This window comes from Melanotaenia boesemani, chromosome 21 (genome assembly GCF_017639745.1).
Source record: "Melanotaenia boesemani isolate fMelBoe1 chromosome 21, fMelBoe1.pri, whole genome shotgun sequence".
NCBI classification, from domain to species: domain Eukaryota; kingdom Metazoa; phylum Chordata; class Actinopteri; order Atheriniformes; family Melanotaeniidae; genus Melanotaenia; species Melanotaenia boesemani.
The window spans coordinates 2,541,227-2,566,610 of NC_055702.1; the positions used below are offsets into that span (position 1 = coordinate 2,541,227).

Below are 25,384 nucleotides of genomic sequence, written 5' to 3' on the forward strand. Positions count from 1 at the left end.
CAGCAAGTATTTCTCCTGCTTCGGGGTTGCACAGAAAACGTCCATCATGTCCATCACGTCCATGTCCTGCTGTACGAGGCCGGGAGCTGCTCGGTCATGTTTGATCAATGTGAGCTCAAAGGCGTCGACAGGCCTGGTGCTTCAGAGCTTTGGGTTCAGAGCAAACGAGCAAAGTTGTGTTTTTTATTGCGTGTCTCTGGCACCTCCATGCCAGGCTGGTCATCATCAGATCTGTGGGTTACATGGAAACGAGACATGAGGAGAAACGAGGTGAATCAGAACTTTTCTTATCTGTAGGAGATGAGCAGCAGCTATTTAATTAACTGCTGTTTTATTTTTCATTTTACATAACAATTTTAAAACCATTGCAAAAACTATATCAGTATTTTTATCCTTTGCCACTACTTTGTGTAAAATCCAGTCTGTGTTGAAACATATTCAGGATGAACAGCAAGATTTACTGTCACGCACATTTATAGATAAACATATAAAAATGAAGTTAAAAAACAAATGAAAGGATTAAATGCAGCAGCAGACATGTTGGTGATAACCTGACCCGACTGCAGATCCTGGAGTACAGCTCATTTTTCTGTTGCCTCGCTCTCATTACAAGTTGCCTTCACAGCGCAGAGAAACATGGCTGCCGTTAGTCAGCAAAACAAGCTGCAGCTGCAAAGACGTGCAGCTCACCAGGGACCGTCTATAAAAGCCATTCCTGCTTTTAATAAAATAATAATTGTCAGGGATGATGGGTGGGCTGTTCAGGCTGATGTTCAGCTCTGCTCTTTGGTGGGAAATAGACTGTCTTCATTATTTCTGCTTCGGGAAGTTTAAAGTTGTTCATGTGCTGTAAAAACTAAATAAATAAATCTGAAAAGACCAAAAATTTACCTCAGACTGTGAATCCCACCAAACTGGTTCAGGTAAAGTAAAAATGTAGGAATGATAAACTTTTTTCAACATCTTATCCCACTTCTAAAATAGTTATGAAATATAAATAAAAACAGAATTCAGGTTACCTGGCAACACGTCAGAAACATGACTGGGTATAAAAGGAGCATTTCAGAGAGGCAGAGTCTCTCAGATGGAAAGATGGATGGAGGTTCACTAATCTGAGACCAACTGACTCTAAAAGTTGTGGAAAATTTTTATAAAAATGTTACTCAGACTTTAAAGATCCACCATCTACAGTGTAGAATATCATCAAAAGATTCAGAGAAACAGAAGGACTCTACACAAGCCGTTAAACCAGGTTTAAAACTGGAATTTAACAACTGAAGGATCTATGAAGGCCATAAAAAGCCGTCCGTGTACATCAAATGACTTAATTAGTTTGTATTTTTTAATTAACTGGAGGTGATGGAGTCCTGATTGAAAGCTGCAGAACTTCTAACCTTTTGGCTTGATATTAGTGATCATTGTGAGTCAGAAAAATCCAGATTAAACTGCATGTTTGACCCAACATCAAAACTGAGGTTGGAATCAAAAACTCCTCCCAGATTTCCACCAGTTTGGGTGAATTTATCGGGAAGATTGCCAGAGGCGGTGGAAGTGACAGAATCAGGGATGTCAGAGCAGTCGTGGTTCGTTCAGACGGCTTGCTGATGGTTCAGCAGCTTAAATAAAGTCAGAGGAAGGACTTGTGGCAGAGTCGGGACTTTTAAGTGTTGAGATAAAGCGAGTTAATGAAGAATGCCCCGACATGCATAAAGCAAAGGGAGGACTGAGATCACGTAGAGGACAGCAGTGCTGAGAATAACTGATTATTAAACTGCTGTTCCCTCTTTCCTCTCCTCTCCGCCTCCTTTGCCTCGTCTCCATTTAGCCTCTCGTTGCTTCTTCAAAGCCGCCTCTCCTCCACTTTCTGCTTCTGCCCTTGTTGTGGTGTTTGTATGTTTGTTTGCAGGGGATTCGTCAGAGGAAGAGGAGGAAGAGGAGAGGTCTTAAACTGTTTATAAATCCTTTCTTTTCCTTTTCCGACATATTTTACTGGGGTCTGTGTTTATGTAGTTTAATCATGAATCTTTACCAGCCTGGAGGAGTCATGCACACATTCGCTATTTTTTATTCATTTATTTATTTGCTATCTGGGCACCAGTGACGGGAGTAACATTAAAATAAATGACTTTTTTCAGGAACAGGTAATCTAATTACTCTTTCTATCGTTTTACCGTTACCGAGCATAAATTGTGACGTTCGTTTTGCAAGATAAAATTTGCTTTGGGTTTGAGTGATATGGCTGAAACTAAAGGACCTTCAGTAGACACTGTTACACTTTGCAGACTACAACCTGAAAGAAATGCGTACAAAATGAAGGCTTCAGTATCAGCTTTTTATTATTTTTATGATCAATTTCACCCAGAAAGAGGAGGCGCAGTAACGGCGAGTCCAGAGAAAACAGAGGAACCACAGACACCAGTTTTCCCTCAGAGCTAAAAGACGAGAACGTGATGAGAAACGTTCATCCTGACCAGAAGCACCTTGTTTTTCCTGGTAGCTGGAAGCAGGTAGAATCAGGTGAAGCTCCTCCAGAGGAGGACAGTGTCGGGATTTTCCCTTTAGAAATTTATTCCATCAGGTTTCCATTTCAGATCTAATGTTTGGTTTTTATTATGAATAAATGAACATGCAGATGGATTTGAAATTTCGACATATTTGAGCATTTTTTCAAGTAACAGAATAGTTACTTTTCTGAGTAATTACTTTTAAAATGTTGTAACTATAAATAATTCTGTTTTAAAGTAACACATCCAACCATTAACTGCTGTGCATGTGGCGGAGGGAGGGGCTTACGGGTGAAACATAAGACATCAATTTCCCCAACAGATGGAAGACGGATGTGGAGTTAGCCGTCGTTAGAGGGCTCGTTAGGGGTCATCATGGCTAACCACATTACCAAGCTCCTTTTTCTAGTTATCAGCTGATGAGCTTCACCTCAGACCATCACAGACGTTTTCTTCCTGTAAAAGGCTATAAGAGCAGGTTTATTTGGTTTTATACAGTAATGATCTAAAACAGCGTGTATGTGTAAATGTGACAGAACTCTGAACTTTTCTATTTAGCATTAATGTAAGAAGCTTTTTAATCTCAACCCTTGGCCGATAGACGAGCCATGCAGCTCACCCACCACGTCTGCAACGTCCTCCAGTCGCTTCTAAAATATCTGACATGAAAAACTTCTAATAAAGATCCAGGAATCATAAAAACAGAAGCTTTCTTCCTGCACAGACGTAAGTCAGAAGTCTGGGAGCAGCTGTTTCAGTAGCAGACATGCACATACCTCCACCACCCTGCAGAGCAGGAGGTAACAGGATGTTTCCAGTCAGATTTTTATAAAACCTTCATTTTTCACATCACTGAATGAAGCTGTTTGTTAAAGCCGTTGTTTACTTTAGCAGCACCAAAAAGAACGATGAGTCTCTGATCATAACGGAGGACTTCATGTGCCGTTACGCTCCGTGTTTCCTGTAAAAAATAAAACACTTGACACGTGCAAACACTCAGCACACAGCGTGGATTAATGACACAGCCGTGCACGAGTGAAAGCTGCTGGAGCGACACCATCCCACCCAATCAATGCAGCTGTGTGTGAGCTCCCCATGGACGGCCTCGTTTCAGCACCACAGACGAACAAAGCAGCTGTTTTTGTGTGTGTTTCCATGGTGATGGAGATGCTCTCATCAACACAAAGCCTTCACAGGACTGATGGGCACTGTGTTCACCTGGTTTAAAAAGCAGCAGCTTTAGAAGCAGCAAGTTGTTTTCAGGATTGAAAACGGACGAAAATCTGAAAAGAAGCAGGTTGACGAGGAAAAAGTTCCTGGTTTTAGTTAAAACTGTCAAAAACGTTGTTTATACATTACTGTTCAAAAGTTTGGGGTCACTTTGCCATAGGATTCAATAGGGAAGTGACCCCAAACTTTTGAACAGTAGTGTACTTGTCCAAATAAAAAGCCCATTGGTTCTAATCTATAAACTACTATAAACTATAAACATCATAGACTGAAGTAAAGTAGGAGGTTTTATCTGTAATACACATCACCAAGACCATCTTCTAGTACCAGGTCGTCCTCTTCATCGGGTCCACCTTCTAGAACCGGGTCGTCCTCTTCATCGGGTCCACCTTCTAGTACCGGGTCGTCCTCTTCATCGGGTCCACCTTCTAGTACCGGGTCGTCCTCTTCCACGGGTCCACCTTCTAGTACCGGGTCGTCCTCTTCATCGGGTCCACCTTCTAGTACCGGGTCGTCCTCTTCCTCGGGTCCACCTTCTAGTACCGGGTCGTCCTCTTCATCAGGACCACCTTCTAGTACCGAGTCGTCCTCTTCATCAGGTCCATCTTCTAGTACCGGGTCGTCCTCTTCATCAGGTCCACCTTCTAGTACCGGGTCGTCCTCTTCATCAGGTCCACCTTCTAGTACCGGGTCGTCCTCTTCATCAGGTCCACCTTCTAGTACCGGGTCGTCCTCTTCATCAGGTCCATCTTCTAGTACCGGGTCGTCCTCTTCATCAGGTCCACCTTCTAGTACCGGGTCGTCCTCTTCATCAGGTCCATCTTCTAGTACAGGGTCATCCTCTTCATCAGGTCCATCTTCTAGTACCGGGTCGGACCTTTTTAATCCTGGTGTGATAGATGAAGCAGGTGGTGGAAACCTTCCTCAGAGGTTTTCTCCATGTTGACATGACAGCATCACACAGTTGCTGCAGGTTTGTCGGCTGCATCCATGATGAGAATCTCCCGTTCCACCACATCCCAAAGCTGCTCTACTGGACTGAGATCTGGTGGCTGTGGAGGCCGTTGGAGTCCAGTGAACTCATCGTCATGTTCTAGAAAGCAGGTGGAGATGATCTGAGCTTTGTGACATGGTGCATTATCCTGCTGGAAGTAGCATCAGAAGATGCTCCACTGTGGTCATAAAGGGATGGACATGGTCAGCAACAATACTCAGGTAGGCTGTGCTGGTTAAACCAGACCACGTTGGTACTAAGGGGCCCAAAGTGGGCCAAGAAAATCTCCCCCCACCATGACACCAGCAGCAGCCTGAAGCGTTGATCCAAGGCAGGATGGATCCATGTTTTCATGATGTTTCCAGCAGATTCTGAGCCGAGCATCTGAATGTGGAGCTGAAATGGAGACTCATCAGACCAGCAACGTTTCTCCATCTTCTATTGTCCAGTGTTGGTGAGTGTGTGTGAATTGTAGCCTCAGTTTCCTGTTCTTAGCTGGCAGGAGGCACCCGGTGTGTCTTCTGCTGCATCCTGGTCCAGACAACTGCTGCTCTGGATGTTTTCTCTTCTTCAGACCATGTCTGGAAACCCTGGAGATGGTTGTGGGTGGAAATCCCAGTAAATACTCAGACCAGCAACCATGCCACGTTCAAAGTCTCTTAAATCCTCTTTCTTGCTCATTCTTATGCTCAGTTTGAACTTTAGCAAGCCATCTTCAGCATGTCTACATGACTACATGCTGCCATGTGATTGGCTGGTTAGATATTTGTGTTAACAGGAAGTTTAAAAAGTGTAATATACCAACATTTGGGAAAACAATGATATTTAGCTGAGATGAGGGTTTCAAAGAGGTTTTGGGAACCTTCTACCTGTTGATCATGTGCATTGAACTTCATTCACTCATCGTAAACTGAGAAGTCAGTCGGCTGTCAAGTCAAACTTTGATGTTTTGTATAATTTTTCCTCTTTTAATCATTTCTGGCTGAACCGGACTAATGAACGCAGCAGCTCAGCAATCGACGGACCTCCAGGTCTCGTCCATCTTTTTACATGTTGATGTAGCTCTGGTCTGTTTGCCTCCTCAGAAACTGATATTATACTTTAAATCACATGAAATAATCCCCGATTAGTCTTTCATGTCTGACATAAAAAGGGTTTTTAGGAAGATGTAATTAGGATTTTTCTGTTAAACTGCTGTCTGTTTCTAACAAAAACCACAACATTCTCAGTTCATTTCCATGGAGCGGGTTGGTGGAGGGGGCAGGGTGCTTTGGATCGAATTAGGTCGGGTTTATTCTGTGCCTGACTGAAAATGAACTAGATATTCCTCTTTTTGTGTTCTTTTCTTTTTTTACTAACTTTATTCTGTGTTTTTCTGTCACTCAGTTATAGCAGAAACAAAGGTCTGTTTTCTGTAATTAATGTTTTCTAACTCTGGAGACCTCTGCCATGTCGGTGCTTGTGTGCAGTCTTTCTTTACATCTGGTCTCCATCCTGTCTGCAGCTGGCTACGTGGGACTCGGTGCACGGACTCAACGGCAGTCTGAAGGAGAGCCGAATAGAGAACGGCATGCAGGGAGTGACCATCAAAGTGGTGACTTTACTGGTAGGTAGCAGTTAAAACCACAACTTGTCATCTAAAGTGAAAGAAACACGAAGACAAAGCAAATGAATAAATGAAGAAAAGGCTGCAGATTGTTTCAGGTGCATCAACTTCAGTGGCAGAAGGTAGAAAAACTCTGAGCTGATAAATAAAATAAATATGTGTTCCTGGGTGCAACATTTAGGCTCAAACACAACATAAATATATTAACTAGTTTCAGGAATTTGATGGAAAATAAGTCTGGTTTAGTTTTCATTGCATTAAAAACAGAAATTCAGTTGCTACAGAAGCCCAGAAAGGACAAACCACATGTGCATGGAGGAAGTTGGAGTGACACGACTACATGGGACCACATCCTGACTGTTTAAATTCTGTCAAATATTAAAATTTTACCCATTAAATGGCCCCAGAGTTGGACCAAAGATCCAAACATGGCATTTTTGCTTCAAACCGTCCTCAGTAAGACGAGGACTGAAGAGGTGTCCCACCCAGAGGTCCCGTCATGGTTGTAATGACCAAGGTGGCACAATCTACATTTATATTTCTATTTCTCATTATACTTTAATAATGCATCTGTATTTAACCCATCCTTGTAGCACTAGGAGCAGTAGGACCTTGCTCAGGGCCCACGGTGGTCCACCTTCACAACCAGTCCACTAACCTGGTTATTGTAACCGAGCAGTAAAAAAGTTTCCGCTGCATCCTGATTTAATGTCTGCAAAAAGTGTTTCTGATCAGATTGTTTTTCATTGATCAGGAAGAAAACTGGATTTGGACTTTTTAGTTTTATGTGGTTGGATGTGAATGACGGTTATCTTGGTGATCTGGATGTCCATTCATGCTTGATCAGTGTTCTCCGCCTGGATCGATGTTATCGACCCGTTAATCCTTGAATGTTAAAACTGAGCTGCTTCGGAGCCAAAACCAGTGAAACCAGTGAAAGCAGTGAAAGCAGTGAAACCAGTGAAAGCAGTGAAACCAGTGAAACCAGTGAAACCAGTGAAAGCAGAGCCATCATCTGCTGCTGCTGCTGCGTTTCATGGTTATATTACATCCTAAAACATAGGATATGTTGGGTATGTACGTCACTAATCAGTCATGGTCAATATTTTTGAGCGCGTCATCTAATCTCTGTTCTAGGCAGAGAAAGATGGACGTGTAACACCCATCCAGTTTTTTTACTGGCCCCATCCTCCTTCACCTTCTCAGGATTATTGATTGTTTGGTCTGATGAACTTGTGGGAACGTATTGTGTAAAACAGCACTGGTCTGCAGTAGACCTGTCCATGGGGACCCTGCCTCCTGCCTGGTAGCTGCTGGGACACTCCAGTCCACCCATGACTCTGTACTGGAATACGTGGGTATAGAAAATGGATGGATAGAGTATGGCGTTCAGGTGAACCCAGCCTTCGCAGATTTTTGTTTGGTTTGGAAGTGGTGACTGGTTTAGACTCAGGAACCAGCACGGAGCCCTGCCGGTACAAACGGACTAACAATTTAGATATTTATACGTTACTCTAAAAAACGTTAGAGATGTTTAGTTTTCTGCATGAAGGCAAAATGGACCTAAAAGCCACTCAAACCCCAACATGTGAACTCAATTTGACTTTCTGAACGACAATATGCTGTTCTACAAGAACACGATTAACCACAAAACATCCACAAAGAAGCATCTGACCCATTAACGGACCAGTAAATGGTCTGGTTCAGAGTCCTCTTCATCATCCTCTTCACATTTAGACGTCAGACCAGGACCACACCATGACGAGGTGATGACACATCTGGTGAGTTTATCCTCCTACGCTCTGATATTTTAAATCCTCCTCAGTGGTCAACACACGGCACAACCACATAATCTGCTTATGATTTACTGACTATCATCCTTCAGTCCATAAACTTTATTTCCAGCTAAAGTTTCCCCCTTCAGAGCGTCTTCTGTTCAGGCATCGAACCAACAGGTTGGCTCCTGCAGTCGGTCGGATTAGTCTGGGAGATAAAAGCTGAGCATTTTAAGCTTGTCGCGCTGCAGCAGCAGCTGGTTTTCTGCCAGCGCGAGCAGCGTGGAGGTGCAGGTCTACCCAGGCGAGACGAATACCGTCGCCCTGCGGTTCATCCCCTGCAGCTGCAGCACTTCCAGGCTGCAAACGCTGAACATGGAGTCTAACTTCCTGATGCACACCATGAAATCACTGCAGCTGAGCAGGACAAGGTTTCACTGCTCGCTGTTGCACACCCTGACTTCCAGTCAGACGAGACCACAGAAACACTGGTGCTGTGACTTTTTCCTCTCTGACCCCCCACCTCCCTGTCTGGCCCTCCTCAGGAGGATCCGTTCGTCATGGTGGCGGAGAACATCCTCGGGCAGCCGAAGAGATATAAAGGCTTCTCCATCGACGTGCTGGACGCCCTCGCCAAAATCCTGGGCTTCAAATACGAGATCTATCAGGTGGGAAACAGAAACCGATGTACGGGTCTGTGTCTCCGTCTCATCCTTCCTGAACTTTTTGCTTCATTTCACATCTTTTTGTTGGACGTATTCCTGTTAAATCTTCTTCTTCATCATCCTCACCAAAGTTTCCTGCCGGTCACATTCAGACGGTTTTTCTGTGAATACGCTCATGAGGATTCTGAGCTGACAGGAAGAAGTTCGAACAACTTCCTGTCTGGTTCACACACAGATGAATAAAACCGGCTGAACACACACATTTATTTATTTAAAGTGTTTTTCATTCTGCGTTTATTATTTTATTATTATTGATATTTTTATCATACTTTTTATGTTTAGTTTCAAGTCTTTATACAATTTTTTCATGTATTATTTATTGTTTTTTATTATTTATTTTTATTGTATTTTTTATCTATTTTATTTGTTTTATTTTCATTATTTGATCTTATTTTAGATTTTTTTATTTTTTGTTTATCGTATTTGTGTGTTACTTATTTCTTCATTATTTTAGTTACTTTTTTATTGATTAATTTGTTTTTTATAGTATTTCATAAGTTCATTGTATATTATTTTAATTAAATTTTTGCTGTATTTTTATATTTTTTATCTTTTCTTTTAGTTATTTTTCACATATTTCTTTTTAGTCTTAAGTCTATTTTAAATTGGTTTATATTTTTTATTGTTTTTATTTTATATTTGTCTTAATTTTCTATTTTTCTATTTTTTATTGTATTATTTTAGTTAATTTAATATTTCTATTTTATATGATTCATTTATTCATTCATTCAGATTATTTCAGCCCAGCTGAATATTTTTACCGTTGAGTTTCTTCGAAGCTTTTCCTCGCTCTTCGGTCTAGAAGTTTTTACAGGTTTGGGTAAATCTTGACGTTCGCTGGTCTTGGATCGTCCAGCGTTGGTCTGGAATCAGATTGTGAGACGAATGTTGGCTGAACTCTGATGCCTTGGAAATGTGAGAAAACTGTAAAAGAGACTTTGTCTTGCCACGTTTTCGGTTCCGGTCGACACGTGTGTGTCATTAAGACTTTTTCCTGTTTTCCAGGTGATATGTTTGGAGAACTGAGCGAACAATCAGACTCTTTGTCAACATGTTTTTTCTCAGGTTGCAGACAGCAAATATGGCTCCCAGCTTCCCAACGGCTCGTGGAACGGCATGATCGGTGATCTCATCAACAAGGTAGGAGCTGAATTCATCACCAGTTCAAGCCAACATGTGACTGAAGGCCCCGAAAGCTGCAAACACCAGAAAACCTTAAATCTGCGGCTTAGGTGTCTCCACTCATGCCAGGTTTTATTGTGACCTCCAAGAGCTACACAAATGAAAACGCTCTGTCTTCCTGCAGAGAGCCGACCTGGCAGTGTCGGCCATCACCATCACGCCGGAGCGGGAAAACGTGGTGGACTTCAGCAAGCGCTACCTCGACTACAGCGTCGGCATCCTCCTGAGAAAACCAGAGGAAAAGATCAACATCTTCTCCCTCTTCGCCCCCTTCGACCTGGCGGTCTGGGCCTGCATCGCCGCCGCCATCCCGGTGGTGGGAGTGCTCATCTTCCTCCTCAACAGGCTGCAGGCTCTCCGCTCCTCTTCCTCCCAGAATGCACCGCCAGGCCAGCCGGCCAACGGAGTCGGGTCGAGCACGCTGCACAGCGCCATCTGGATCGTTTACGGAGCGTTTGTGCAGCAAGGTGAGTTTGTAAAATGACATTAAAATGTCTTCTCTTTCCAAAAACGTCTTTATAAACACCAATAAATCTTTTAAAAAAGGTTCAAAGTGACGCATCCTTACAAAGATAGGAATATTCGACCCTGCACAGCCTCATTCGGCCTGGTCTTTACCTCCGCTCTGACTAACAACACCAGCAGGAACACGCTTTCCCACAGAGGCTCCCAGCTGCATCTATTATGGTCTGGCAGGTTGCCTGGGAAACCGTTTAGGCCTAACAGGCTGTGATTAGACTCAGCCACGACTTGCCGTGATGAAGCCCTTAGCTGCTGTTTGAATCTGAAACTAAGGGGTCACAGGTTCGAGCCCTGCAGCATGTGTCCATGAACTGCTGAGTCACCTAAAACTTTGTATGTGTGTGTGTGTGTGTGTGTGTGTAGGTGGAGACAGCGTGGTCGGCTCAGTGGCTCTGAGGATCGTCATGGGCAGCTGGTGGCTCTTCACACTCATCGTGTGTTCATCGTACACAGCCAACTTGGCAGCGTACCTCACCGTGTCCCGCATGGATCACGCTATACGGTAGGACGCACACACACACACATATGTGTGTGACTCACTGTGACATTATGCTTCCTGTGCAGCAGGTGTGTGTCTGCAGCTCTGCAACACGTTAACAATTATTCAGATGTGAAAATTTAACCTCTTATTGCCTCAATTTTTTTACAATGACGGAAAAACTAAACGTAGAAAACAAGGAATACAATAACAAAAAAAAAATATATATATTCAATTAATTTATAACAATAAACAAACAAACAAATAATATGAAAAATTAATACATAAATAATATTTATCAGAATAAGAATAAATAAATGATTGAAAACAAAAAATTAAAAAATGAATAAATAAATAAAAGACTGGAAACTAGAGATTAAAGGGTTAAAGCGCTCCAAGAGACAAACAAACAAAAAGACAAAAAAAATGTCTTTCAGTGACACAAACAGAGTCCAGCATTCAGGACGCTTCGCTTATGAAAATAAATATTCTTTATAATTTCACATGTTGGCTCAAAGATCTTTAGCGCTCTTGGGTCGAGGCTGTAACTGGACATTATTGACTACGTTTACCTTTATATCTAAAGACAGAGGACGTCACAAGCTGGACAGGATGTGTTGGTCCTCCTGTCCACCAGGAGGCAGCACGTCCATCTGACTTGATAGATTTTAGTCATGCCCATAACATCTCCTCTCGGCAACCAGATGCGCCACATTGTCAAATAATTTTTTGATTGGTTGATGAGGCGAACTTTTCTACCAATAGGAACTGAGGTGTTAGTTTGTTTTTTTAAGATTCTTTAGAATCGTCTATTTTTAACTCTTCTACCTGCACCAAACATCACGGTAATATACCTTCACTTTTTTATTTTAACTGGTTTTACGGGTTTCTGTGAGTGGACTGGGCCAAAACCACGTTAGAAACAGCTGTTCAGCACGAATCAGAAGTTTGATTATGACACAATATTCCCTGATATTTAAAATTCAAACACGATACAGTTGTGATTCGATTCAAATAACCGAGTTATCGTTTTAACACGTTATAATCCACTCATCGAATAACCAAATCTAATTTACTTTCTGAGCTCAACTGAACATTTTAATAAAAAAGAATCTGTTGTGGATGTTGAGCTTTAAAATGGAATAAAAACATTAAAGTAGCACGGCCACTTTCTGATCTTAGAAATGTGGTTTTCTGGCTCGTTTTGATGGTGCACTGACATTCATCATGCACTGCGGATCAGAGCCAATCAGAGAAGACCCACCTCTTCTCTGACTTTAATTGGCTTTTTATCACCATGTTGTACTTTGAGCTCAGGTAAGGAGGAAACAAACACAGAATACAGAGAGATAAAGGTCCTACAGGCCTGAGAAAAGTTAGACACACCCGACAAATTTCCAGCTGCCCTCTAGAGTCCTGATCATGGAGCTCCTGCGGTTGACATACAGCAACAAAAAAGAGGCAAACCTGCATGAAATGAACATTAATGAACATCAGGCGAGGACACCAGAGGTTGGACATCGTGCAAAAATATGTGAAAATGTTCCAGAAAATCTGGTTGACAGTAAAGAGACTGTGTGAGTTGTTTGTCTTAGCTCTGTGATCATCTGCAGCCCCCGTGACCCTGAATGGGATTAAGTGGGAATAGAAAATGGATTTATGGAGGTTGTGTTTGGTGATGAAGGTCTTCCTGCAACAATGACCATTTTCTCTCTATCACTGCAGCAGCAGCTGTTATCAGCAGCTCCCTCGCTCTGGAGGATTAACCTCAGCGTTCACGTTATGGAGTCATTTTCCTCTTACCACCACGGAGCTGGACGGATAGACTCGGAAAGAAAACGTAACATTTTCCAAGAATAAACTGACACAATGAACTGAAGTCCAGTCATGCTTTAACAGGTTTAAAGTTATTCAGAGTTAACCCCGTGAGCTCCAAACAGATCCACCCGTCATGGATCAAAGGTCTTCATCACCAGCTCAGAGTGACATCTGGAGAATCAGAGTGAAATGACGGCTTCATGAAATGGAAGTTCTCATAAAAGAAAATGAAAACGGATTTTTCCAGGAGAACCTGTGAAGCCGTGTTAGAGCCTCTGATCCGGAGACGTGGAGCCGAGCCTGTTGGGCCGTAAAGCAGCAGCTCAGCAGTGATCGGACAGTAAATAAGGAGCGAGCGTCGTCCCGGAGTCCGTCTTCATCTGCTGGACTGAAGGAGCTTCATTCAGGCTTTATGATCTCCGAGGTCGGCTCGGTGGAGCACTTTCACACAGTGGAGTCCAGCAGAATGAAGTTTATACTGTTCAGGGTTTAGAGACTCCGCTCTGATGAAGTCATATTTTACTCCGTTCCCTGGAGGAAGGCTGCAGATGGAAAATACGAGAACGGCTTTATTTTACATGCTTTGGTTTGACATTATTACTTTACACTTGATGGGCAGTGATTTTCTAGTCACCTGTGTGTGTTTGTGGTCAGGAAACCGGTCACACACATCAGCTTGATTTCTGCTGACTCCAACTTTTTCAGGGGGTCAGAACCACCTTTTCAAATCAGCCGGGGATGAAAGCTTGTAGAAATATTTATAGATGGTCTAATCCATGATCCCATTGTTGATTTGAAATATTGAACATTGAGTTTTTGGTCATGAAGCACTCTGAATGATCCTCCCCGTCTTCTTTCACACATCTGGTTACTGCAGCTCTAAACCCTGAAATAAATCCAACTTATTGACCACATGTTCTGCTTTATGTGTAACAGGAAAAACATGATTAAACAGAGGACACGGCCTCAGGTATCCCCCGTCTGAAGCTTCCATGAACCTGCTGGTGGATTAATGTACTAGTGGATGATGTGTTTGTTGGGTTTGTGGTGGTAGACTGAGTGCCTTGTCTGGCTGTTGAAAATCATCCTTCCAGAAGTTCCAGCAACACGTTTACATTGACCCTACAGTGTGTATTTACACTAATTAAGAAGATTTGATCAAATTTCATCAAATACCTGCAGGAAGAACTCACTGTTTTGAGCCTTTTGACTGCCCGACAGTCTTAAACCAGGTCCAAGGGCCTTATACCCAACACGGATGAGATGTTATCTGATGTTGGAGGGAGGGTACTGTCACAAGCTGATTTTAATAAGAATTGTTTTTGGTTGATATCACTGTTTTTGTTTTGCTCTGTCATGTTTCCTTGCTTATTTGCTGCACTAGTTGAGCAGAGTTAAATGACGTCATCGTGCCAGAAACATGTGATCGTGGGATTTCACGTTTTACCAGTGTTACCGTGAAATTGCTCCTGCTCCCTGCCTGGTTAACGCCTTCCAGGTTTCTTCTTCATAATGCATCGCCGCCTGATAAAACATGACGCAGCAGTTTTACAGACCGGGAAGTTCCATGAGGAAATCAGCTGAACTTCACGTGTGTCACTTTAAAGCTTCCAGTGTCCCCTCTAGATAATCCCCTCTGGATCCACACGGTTACGGGCCAGTTTCCTGGATCGATGGCCCAGCCGGCCGTTCTGTCAGATTAACATGAATCAGCAAGCCTCGCTTCCCTCACTCAACTCTCAACTCTAATCTAAACTGAACGCACGCGCCGTCCTGGCTTTCTCCACCTTCTGCTGGAGGTAAAGGTAATTTTTCTTCAAAGTCCTTTTGGGTTGGACTTTCCTCAGACCTCTGCCTCATTACGTGATCATCAATGATGTGAACTGTGGTCTGACACAAGTTTGCTTTAAAAAGCAGAGTGCTGAGGTCTTTTCCTGCCAGCAGCCTGATAAACATCGTCCCCCCCGCATGTGGCTCGGCTTGGTTTTTCCTGCAGCTTTATTTACACTCCAGGCTGAGACAGAAAACAGCTCTGCTGGACCACTGATCCCACAAATGGAGAAAGCTGTTTTATTCTGTCACTGGTAGAAGAGTCTGTACAACAGCTGATATTTAGTGGAAACATGACTCAGGTGCATCGTTGTGGAGGACACTCAGGAGGTTAAAGCAGGAATGGATTTTTCATTTAGTCAAAACAAATCATTTTATAGACACTTGAAGCTCAGGAGAAGGACTTGTGTGAGGGTGTGGAGGTTTACCAGGTGCACTGAGATGTGAAAAGGTTTATTTGAAGAGTTAAATCTGTAAAACGGACAGAGACACTTCGAGGTCTAATTTAAATCTCAAACATTTCCTCTGAACGCCCGAGTTCACTCCTGCAACCTCGGACAGAAGCGCTCGGCATCGTTTATCTGCGGTTATCTTTCATTCCCCATCTGCACACCGACACTCAGCTCCATCCTCTTCTGTCTCCTCTCATCCGAGCATCAAATCCGAGCTGACATTTTCATCAGCAGATCCTCGGCGCTCCGTGAAGGCCGAGTCCTTGGAGTGCGCGGTGAGTAAAAGCAGGGACTAGATGCTGGATTTACTGACATTCAGCGAGCACTGAAACAGGGATTTGCATGTGAAACGGTCTCTTTGAAGACAGCAGAGAGACGTCTTCGCTCCGACTGACAGAATCGTCGCCTGAAACACACTTTAAAATGTTTCATCACACACACGGATGCTTTTCTTTCCTCTTTAGGAGTTTCTCATTGTGGCCACACCAAATTATTCCCAACATTTTCCTTCAATCTAGAAAAAGTTGTAGTCTGAACTGGAATTTTAAATCAAGTTTTGTGTCTTTACATGTTCTATGTTTCCATTCATTTCCGAGATTCCTTTGCATCCACGGCTGGAGGAGATAACTTGTTTCCTTTTCTGTGCTGCAGGTCTTTCCAGGACTTGGCACGGCAGATTGATGTGGACTACGGCACGGTGAGGGACTCCGCCGTGTACGACTACTTCAGGAACAAAGGCACCAACCCTCTGGAGCAGGACAGCACCTATGCAGAGCTGTGGAGGACCGTCAGTAAGAACAACGGCATGGACTACTCCGTGTCCAGCCCATCAGAAGGAATACGCAAGGTTGGTGTGTGTAGAAAGTTTTATTTAAAGGTAAAGGCTCAGTTATACTCGCGCGGCGTCTGCGTCAGGTCGGTTATGCCATCAAGAAGAACCAGATTCAGTGGATCCGGCATTTGGTTAGGATGCCCACTGAATGCCTCCTTGGTGAGGGGTTCTGGACACGTTCCACTAGGAGGAGACCCTGGGGATGAACCAGGGCACACTGAAAGGACTACATCTCTCCGCTGGCCTGGGAATGCCTCAAGATCCCCCTGGACAAGCTGGAAGAAGTGGGCGGGGAGAGGGAAGGCTGGGCTTTCCCTGTCCCGCGACCCGACCCCAGATAAGCGGTAGAAAATGGATGGATAGAAGTTCTCCAGCTCCGTAGCCACCATGAACACAATATGAACCTTATTATTGCAGTGTTTTCTTTTTTTATTTACCTTTAGTTTTTTTCCGAGAATATGACCAGGGATTGAGCCGTCACAATCAATGCTCACATCTTCCAAAAAGCCGATGACAGATCCGTTCTGAGTGGATCCATCTGTCGTCTGCAGGATGCATCCCAAACTGTGATGCTCACACAGGCTTTCTAATCAGTTTTCCATCATCTTTACCTGAAGCTGGTAATTTCAAGATCAAACAAGTTCTTCCTCGTTAGTTTTGATTTTCACTGAATCAGCTGTAATATTTTTAAAACTGACCCTGTGGATCAGGAGCTGATATGTATGAAGTTAGGTCTGGATCTTAAACTCTTATTGTTTTTCCTCCTGAACATGTAGTTCACACAGTTCTGACTGTTCTACCTGAAGAGAGAGGAAGTCACTCCTCAGAAGACGAGACCCGAACACAAAGTTAACAGCAGAGAGGCATGCGGTGGTAATCAGCATGAAGCCGTCTGCAGGTTGAACTGTGGTACTATATAGAAAAGAAGACAGACGTGAACTCCTCCATTAAATAACAGAGCGAGCTGAAGAGAAACAAACACCACAGCCACGTTTCAGCCTCACCAACCAGCAGTTCTGGGAAATCCATTCAGTCCTTATGGGCCGCTACAATTTCCCACCTTTTCAGGGTATTAGAGGACAAAAAAGCCCTCCCCCAAAAACTATTATAAAAAACATGACAGATTAAAATCTTTTTCCACTTTTTTCTCAAATTGCTCATTCAGCTTTATTCCTGATCAAAAACACTAAATATCTAATTATTAGAATTATTTTCACCCTTTAAATGACAATTTAATTACATGATGTTTCTGTCTTAAATAAAATGTAAATGTGTTACTTTCCATGAAATACATGGTTGGAAGTTTGTTTTTTAATCACTCTTAAATGTACTAAACATTGGTAATAACATTACCCCATTACATCCATTATAAGGACAATATCTCCTTTCATGTTGTTTTTTCCTATCAAAAACTACATCAAGTAGTAAAATTGGCATTTGAAGGGTAATTTTAATAACAACATATTTGGTACATTTGATGTGAAGTGAAGTTAACTGAGCTATTTAAAAAAAAATAGTGGAAAACTATTTTAACTTGTAAAGCTGCAGTGTTTTGGGAGAGGACTTTTTTGTCCTCCAATGTCCTGAAAGGGTAGTAAATTAGTCTTTTGTGTCTTGTTGACCTCAAAGTTCTTCCAGAGATAAATTTTCTTGCAAAAAAAAAATCTTTTCTTTTGGAGTAACACACAACCAAATCACCTTGAAAGGGCAAATAAAAGTCCCTCGTGGCCTACAATAAATGCATAGAAATGTGATAAATAAAATTTTCAGTTATTTGCTCTGTGAAAAAGATTTTGACTCAGAAGATGAACAGCTTGCTGCGTGACAGGATTATCACAGATTAATGTTCTGGTTGGTAGTTCCACATAATAATAAACTTTCTTTGAGCTTCAGGCTGGTTTCCATAGAAACTAGGACAGAGTGTGTACCTGGAAAACAGCAGCTTGTAGTAAAAACTATGAGGGCCGTGTTCACGTAGCAGCTCCTGTGTCTGCAGGCGAAGAAGAGTCCCTACGCCTTCCTGTGGGACATGGCGGTGCTGGAGTACGCTGCGCTGACGGACGACGACTGCACCATCACCGTGTCTGGAAACACCATGAGCAGCAAAGGCTACGGCATCGCCATGCAGCACGGCAGCCCCTACAGAGACCTCTTCTCCCAGAAGTAAGTAAGCCTGCCTCCAGATCCAAACATACAGGAGCAACTAAAATACGTTAAATAAATCTTACTTTTGGTATTTTTTCATCTTAAAACCTAGTAATGTATGTTTGGCCTGAGCAGCTTTATTCATCAACACAGTCTGAACAGTCGTAGACCAGCTTTCCATCATTTGTTTAAGGAGTCTTCAAGAAAAGTTCTCCAGGATCCTTGATTGACTTTCCAAAGCTTATTTTTGGGTGTTTCTACCTATTGTTCCATTTTCTGTCCAGATGATCTCACACGGCTTCAATAATGTTAAGGTCCAGGTTTTGGGGAGGATCCGTTCCTCCATCAGACCTGTTTCCACTGAGCTTCAGTCCAGTTCTTGTGTCATGTGACACACCTCAGCCTTTTTTACTTGTTTCTCTTCCTTAAGTAGCTTCTTGACAGACACGTTTCCATGGAGACCATTTCTGATGAGCTCTAGATGGATCAGCTGAAGGTCCAGATGCATCTTTCAGGTCCTGGTTCAGGTCTTTGCTGGATTTCAGATCCTGTTCATCTGGTGTAGATAGTTTTCAGTCCTGACTCTTCTTCTTATGGTAAATGGTAAATGGGCTTGTACTTATACAGCGCTTTTCCAGTCAGTTTGACCCCTCAAAGTGCTTTACAACAAATATTCACACACTCATACCCCAATAATCGGAAGGCAATGTGGGGTTAAGTGTCTCGCCCAATGTAGTCAGTGGAAGCCTGAAATTGATCCACCTACCTTCTGGTTGGAAGACGACTGCTCTTCCTCCTGAGCTACAGCCACCTTTTGTCCTCCGCATGTCCAGTTTCTACCTCCATGCTGAGATAGGCCAAGTTTCCAGCTACAAGATGTTTGGAATCACCTTGTTGCTGCTAAAATCCTGTTTTCTGTCTGTCAGACTGTCTGATCTCTGCTGGTTCTCACAGATTAAACTAAAGAAAGGGGAACAAATTATGCGTCTGTGCGACAAGCTGGCTCATCCTTTGAGTTAGGAGCCTTTTTTCTGCCTCAATGATTCATAGTTCAGAATAAAGTTACTCAGAAAATAGTCAGGAATCAGGACTGGACTGAAAATGTCCAAAGAAAACTTTGAAAGAGCTTCAGAAAGCTGGAGAACGTTTGATCAGGATGAAAAGACATTCTAGCTGCTTGGAGCTGAAATATAAAAGATGACAGCTGGATCACGATTTTTGATACAATCAGTTCTGTAAAATGTTTCTTTCTGCCGGGTTGGAGACGAGTTCTGGTTAATAGATGGATGTAGGAAAGAGGTGAATGTACACATGCTGGGACGGTAGCAGAAAACTGTCACCTGTTATTAGAGTTTTAGCAAAGGAAGAAGAAACGTGTGGCTTGTGGTGATTATTTTAGCTGTTTATGACTGTGCAGTCAAACAAAGCTTGAAGAGGAGTTAATGATGAAGGTTGGAGGCTTTGCCAGCAGTTTGATCCCCCTTGTTGACATTAAGTCTTCATTATGTTTCTGTAAATCCTCTGATGTGAGTGAGGAGTCTCAGTGCAGCTCCTGTCTGAGCCAATTACAGCAGCCTGCCTTTAAACGTATGCTAACAAGGGATGTTCCGACTCCAAACTTCACAGACGAGTGCAGGTGCTGGAAACACCTCCTGCAGGCAGTTCACTCTTCGTTAAATCAACAACCACCCTCGCCGCTAAAGTCAATTAAGCTTGCATGAAAAGAGCTTGCATTAAGCGGTGCCATTGTGAAGCTAATAGGATTGTTCACGGTGTGCGTGGAAACAGGAGAACTTCTGCTAATTACTCACTCCATTTTTTCCGAGGCAGATGTCCCGACATAGGTTGAAAATTTAAAAGTCCATCATCTCCCTCAGACGAAGTCGGCGAGCCGCAACAAAACCTGCAGCACAAATTGATCCCAGTGAGAGTTTAAAAATAGTTTAGTAAATCTCCACGTTGTTGCATCATGAAATTAATGTTGAGCTCTGAAAGCTTTCTCACTCGTCTCGTATCGATCAGTTCCCAGAATAAAGAGAGGAAGTTGATGGTGCTTTGTAGGCGTTAGAACAGCAGAGGAGACTTATCATAACCTGTGTTTATTTATTTAAATGCACTTAAAGAAGATTTTGGGCTTCATGTGGGATTACTGCTTTTGTTTGTCAGTTTGAAGGCAGAAATTTCATGTTCATGTATTGAGCTGCTCAGGATTTCTGAACAACATACAGCCTCAGTCGATTAGTTATCCTGATACAGACCTGAACCGCAAACTGATTCACAAATATCACCATCACATGGACTTATTTTACTTGTCTGAATGATCCAAGCTGGAATTAACAGAAGTGAATCTGTCCAATACGCCAGTTAGAAATCAGAGAATCCTTAAATGGAATAAAGATACTTTAATTATATAGTTATGATTTTTAGTAGGTGAATGGACAAAAACTGAACACTGAATACCAAGTTCACACACACAGCATCGGACCTATACTCAATACTGGTATCGGTGCATCCCTAGTTTCAGCACACCTGAGTCAAAGTAATCAGTCATTGTACAAAATTTGACAAGTTGTTGGATCAGTTTTCACTTAAATCTGGTGTGTTAGAACAGGGGAGTATTTAAATCTGCAGGACAGTGTCCCTTAAAGACCAGAGAATCCATGATGTATAGAAGAAGAAGGGGCCAACAATTAAACCTGGGGGAACTCCAAAAAAGTCTTTAGTCACTTATATTGAGATTCAGTTATTAGTAAATCTTGTACAACTGGTTCTTAATTCTAATAGAGGAAAGAAAAAAATCATTTGTATTTAGAGATGGATGCAATGCACAGGTTCACAGTTCAGGTAAATCAGATCTACAGGAGGAAATTAGCTAGAAAAGGAAACTTTAAGCGTTTTACGACTAGAATTACCAGGATTTTCAGTTCAATGAAAATTAATTTTTGTAGGATTTTCTCACCTCTGAGTGGCAGCAGGTATGTGCACCTGTACACCCCGCCAGCTGGGAAAGGTTGTGTGTGGAATGAAAAGCAGCAGGAATCTGAATCCCAGTTATGACAGACTAAATGAAGTTAGTGGGAAGGGTAGCAGGAAATGTTTGTAGACGGTTAAACAGCCGCCAGACTCTCTGTGACAAAGGACAGATCTGAGGTTGAAGCGTGGACAGAGATGTTAACACGGAGATGTGGGAGGTGAGACATCTCCACACCTCCTCATCTTCCCTCCTGGCTCTGGCTTAGTGCTCCTCTCAGGTCAGACTCATGCTGTGAGATAATCCCATTTCTCTTTGAGCTCTGAGACCGACCGCTCTGTAACTGAAGACCAACCACCCGAGGGGAGGATGAAACTGGATAATACACTACAACTCCTCAAAAATGGACTTCCACACTAACAGATCAGTAGTGTGAGTCTCAGTGTTGGCATCTATAACTAACACACTGATGTTTTCCAGCTTGACTTAAGAACAGAGGTCATTACAAGACCTGGATAATCCAGGGAAATTCGAGCTAAAAGCAGCCATCCACCCCAAACAGAGCTGAACCATTTTTCCTCCTTGTTGGTGCCTATGACTGCCGGCAGTAAAACAACGCTGTACATAAGTAACATTTATTCCTCTGCAGTGACAGCAAACAGCACACCAGCCTGCTGATGACTGCGCTGCATTCAGGGCTAAATTAAATTTTTTTGGCATTAATAGTGATAAAGTACATGTACTGACTCGGAGCCTCTAGTTATTTCTATTAAATCTGAAAACAGCTCAAGGATAAAGTCACTCTTTATGTTTACAGCTCACCAGCAGTAGAACACCTACTGGGTTTTTTTCTAAGAATCGGGACAGATGCTTGTGTGAAGATGATATTCAGCAACATAAATTTAAAATTACAGACATCTAAAGGTCATTGTGGAGATGGGGAACATCTCTAATGTCCAACTACAAACTGCAGAAGAAGAAAATCAAAAATAATATATTTAAATTACTCATGAACAAAACTGATCTAAAGTTGATATTAGAGTGATTAAAAAAAACACCACAAAACTGCAAAGATTCAGAGCCTGAAAATAAGAACCTCGGTATCAGCTACTGTGTGGCCATTCTCCTTGAGTCTCTCAGTTTGAGGTGATGTTATCTAATGAAACATGAAGAAATCTCTGGAAACCACATGGACCACAAAAGCTCTTGTGGAGCCTCGTGTGATGTGAGAATAAGAAGTTAAAAGAGCAAAGAGAATCCATTACGATGCAAAATCTCCCCTTCAAACCAGCACTGAGAATATTTTGCTTCCGTAAAGTAAACCGTTTACGCGAATAGGCCCCGAGAGGCTTGTCAATCATTTAATTCCTTCAACACTCTTCATTAAAACATGTAAATGTTGGTACACACCCCACAAGAACACAGAACTTCTTGTTCTAGATACTTCATCTGGGCATCTCGCGTAGTACAAGAACTATTGTGTGATTGGTTGTAAATTTGAAGTGGGTGTGGTTAATACTGATTCATCCAGGTTTAATGGAGAGATTTTAGAGACAGCTGGTCAGGAAGTGTCCGTATCATCGTTTAGTCAGCACTAAATTGCACGTTTCCATGTTGCGTTTAGCTTAACGTGGCACAACGGGTAACGTTCATTACGCTAGTTAATGGGCTAACAGCTAGTTAATGGGCTAACAGCGGGCTAACAGCTAGTTAATGGGCTAGCTGCTAGTTAATGGGCTAACAGCTAGTTAATGGGCTAACAGCGGGCTAACAGCGGGCTAACAGCTAGTTAATGGGCTAACAGCTAGTTAATGGGCTAACAGCGGGCTAACAGCTAGTTAATGGGCTAGCTGCTAGTTAATGGGCTAACAGCTAGTTAATGGGCTAACAGCGGGCTAACAGCTAGTTAATGGGCTAACAGCTAGTTAATGGGCTAACAGCGGGCTAACAGCTAGTTAATGGGCTAGCTGCTAGTTAATGGGCTAACAGCTAGTTAATGGGCTAACAGCGGGCTAACAGCTAGTTAATGGGCTAACAGCTAGTTAATGGGCTAACAGCGGGCTAACAGCTAGTTAATGGGCTAACAGCTAGTTAATGGGCTAACAGCGGGCTAACAGCTAGTTAATGGGCTAGCTGCTAGTTAATGGGCTAACAGCTAGTTAATGGGCTAACAGCGGGCTAACAGCTAGTTAATGGGCTAACAGCTAGTTAATGGGCTAGCTGCTAGTTAATGGGCTAACAGCGGGCTAACAGCTAGTTAATGGGCTAGCTGCTAGTTAATGGGCTAACAGCGGGGTAACAGCTAGTTAATGGGCTAACAGCTAGTTAATGGGCTAGCTGCTAGTTAATGGGCTAACAGCTAGTTAATGGGCTAGTTGCTGTGTTGCTGAGAGTAAATGTCTAATTTGGGAGAGATTATGAAATGAAAGGTTATTTGCTCCTATCAGGACAAAGCTGTGACCAGAAAATAAAAATAATTCAGTCAGTAACAGAAACAGATCACATACATGTTGTTCTGCAGCCTAAAGACTGGAGAGAACGTAGAAAATTAACAGCTTATGCAAAGAAATTACCAGCCTTTGATAACTTACTCTGATATAAGCAGATTATTGTTTTATATGCCAGTGTTGATTGTCCGTTATTAAAATCTGCATTTTACAGAACCATAGTTTAAGTTAAGGCGCCGATGTTTCACTAATATGACAGAATAAGACAGTCTTATCAGTAACTGTAGGTCAGTGTCTCACCTCCAGATGTTCATGCATCTGTCTATAGCTGCATTTCCAGTATTTTGCTAAATAAATGTGATATTTCTTAAATTTTCACAAAGTGCAGTTGCGATTTGCAGATGTTTCCATTGAATGGGGTTTAGTAAAAAAATCCCGTCCCATGAGACTCCACTTTTGAGAAGGAAGGAAATTTCTAATTCTATGTAAAACTCTGCATTTCGCGGTTGACTGCGATCAAGGATGGCTGCTGTATTTTTTCTTTAGTTGTTTGTAAAAAGATCTCCGTCTCCTCCTGCGTCTACTCATACCATCTTTTTTTAAATGAACTGGTCATGTGAACGACTACGTCACATCTGGGGACATGTAAATGAAAAAAAAGTGTTTCCATTACACTCTGCGATATACTTTTATATCGACACGTCTGAAAAAAACACCTCATGAGAGCGTAAAAACGTTCTAATGATATTTGAGAGGTTTTTTTAAAATGTAGGTGTTTTGGGTTTATTTAGGTTTTGTGTGATTCTAGGGGTAATTGAACGCACCTCATGTCGGCATGTGGCAGCAGATACGAGGTCATCAGGATGCACCACAGTATTAATGGCAGCAACGCCGGAGTCATGAAGTTGTAGATAAAACCATGGACTTTACTACTAATAAAATCCTGCCGTGGACGAAGCTGAGACTGGTAGAACTCAGACCCAGCAAGAACCAGCTGAAAATGGTCGAAAAAGTCGAATCTCTTGTTGCTGCTTGTTCTTTCCTTCCTCTAACTCCTCAGACAGATCATCCTTTCTGGTGTTTTACTCATTCTGTGTAGAAATACATGAAAATGGTTCATTCTAAGACCAAAAACCTAATCAATTTAGAAAGTGATAATACAAATATAGCTTTAACTGAGGTCACGTTTTCTTATTCTTATGAGACATCAAGTATGACTTCATGATGACTTAAGGAGGTGCTTTTAGGGGAACTTTGTGTTTCCATATGAATAAAGTCTACTAGTGTCAAAGAAAGTAGTTTAGCCTCTTCTTTAATGGAAGTTTCCTTCTACCCAGCAGGAGTGATGTAGAAAGGCTGCTTCTCTGTGTTTACGAAGGGATTCATTGGTACCGCTCCGCTCCTTGCTGATGAAGCTTTCGCTCTGGGGCCCGGCCCGGTTCAGGAGGCGTTCAGCAGCACGAGGCGTCCTCGCAGCGCAGATCTCAGGGACGAGCAAGAATAATGTGTCCGAGGGTTAAATGGAGGCCAGAGATATTGTTCAGCACAGAAACCATTATCTCCACATTTCCAACCATCATTTTAAAACCAGGTCCCAGAACTGCTGCATTACCTCCGTCCCTGGTTTCCATTTGATAATCCTCCTTATTAATAACCTTCGCAGACTTTGTTGCTCATTTGTGCTACAAAACTATTTTGTCCTTGGGGTGTTTGAGGGGGAACAGCAGAGATGGAAACAGCGGCGTGTTGACCTCCAGCATGTTCAGCTGAGCAGATTACATGCAGTAAACTGGGCTCTGGTTTTACTGGAGCTAACGGTGTGTTGTACCTCCATGGTCCTGGCAGAGGAGCTTAATTTAAGTCCGTAAGTCAA

The 25,384-nt window shown here is 42.5% G+C and overlaps 1 protein-coding gene across 1 annotated transcript in view; it reads left to right on the forward strand.

Annotated features, from left to right (window-relative positions):
- grid1b (glutamate receptor, ionotropic, delta 1b) overlaps positions 1-25,384 on the forward strand; it is a 552,168-nt gene that overhangs the window by 514,660 nt on the left and 12,124 nt on the right. Inside the window, exons 9-15 of the mRNA XM_041974390.1 lie at positions 6,233-6,334; positions 8,655-8,777; positions 9,900-9,974; positions 10,141-10,483; positions 10,902-11,040; positions 15,768-15,963; positions 17,945-18,111. Coding sequence (XP_041830324.1) covers positions 6,233-6,334; positions 8,655-8,777; positions 9,900-9,974; positions 10,141-10,483; positions 10,902-11,040; positions 15,768-15,963; positions 17,945-18,111 — 1,145 coding nt within the window. The remainder of the gene's footprint in view (positions 1-6,232; positions 6,335-8,654; positions 8,778-9,899; positions 9,975-10,140; positions 10,484-10,901; positions 11,041-15,767; positions 15,964-17,944; positions 18,112-25,384) is intronic.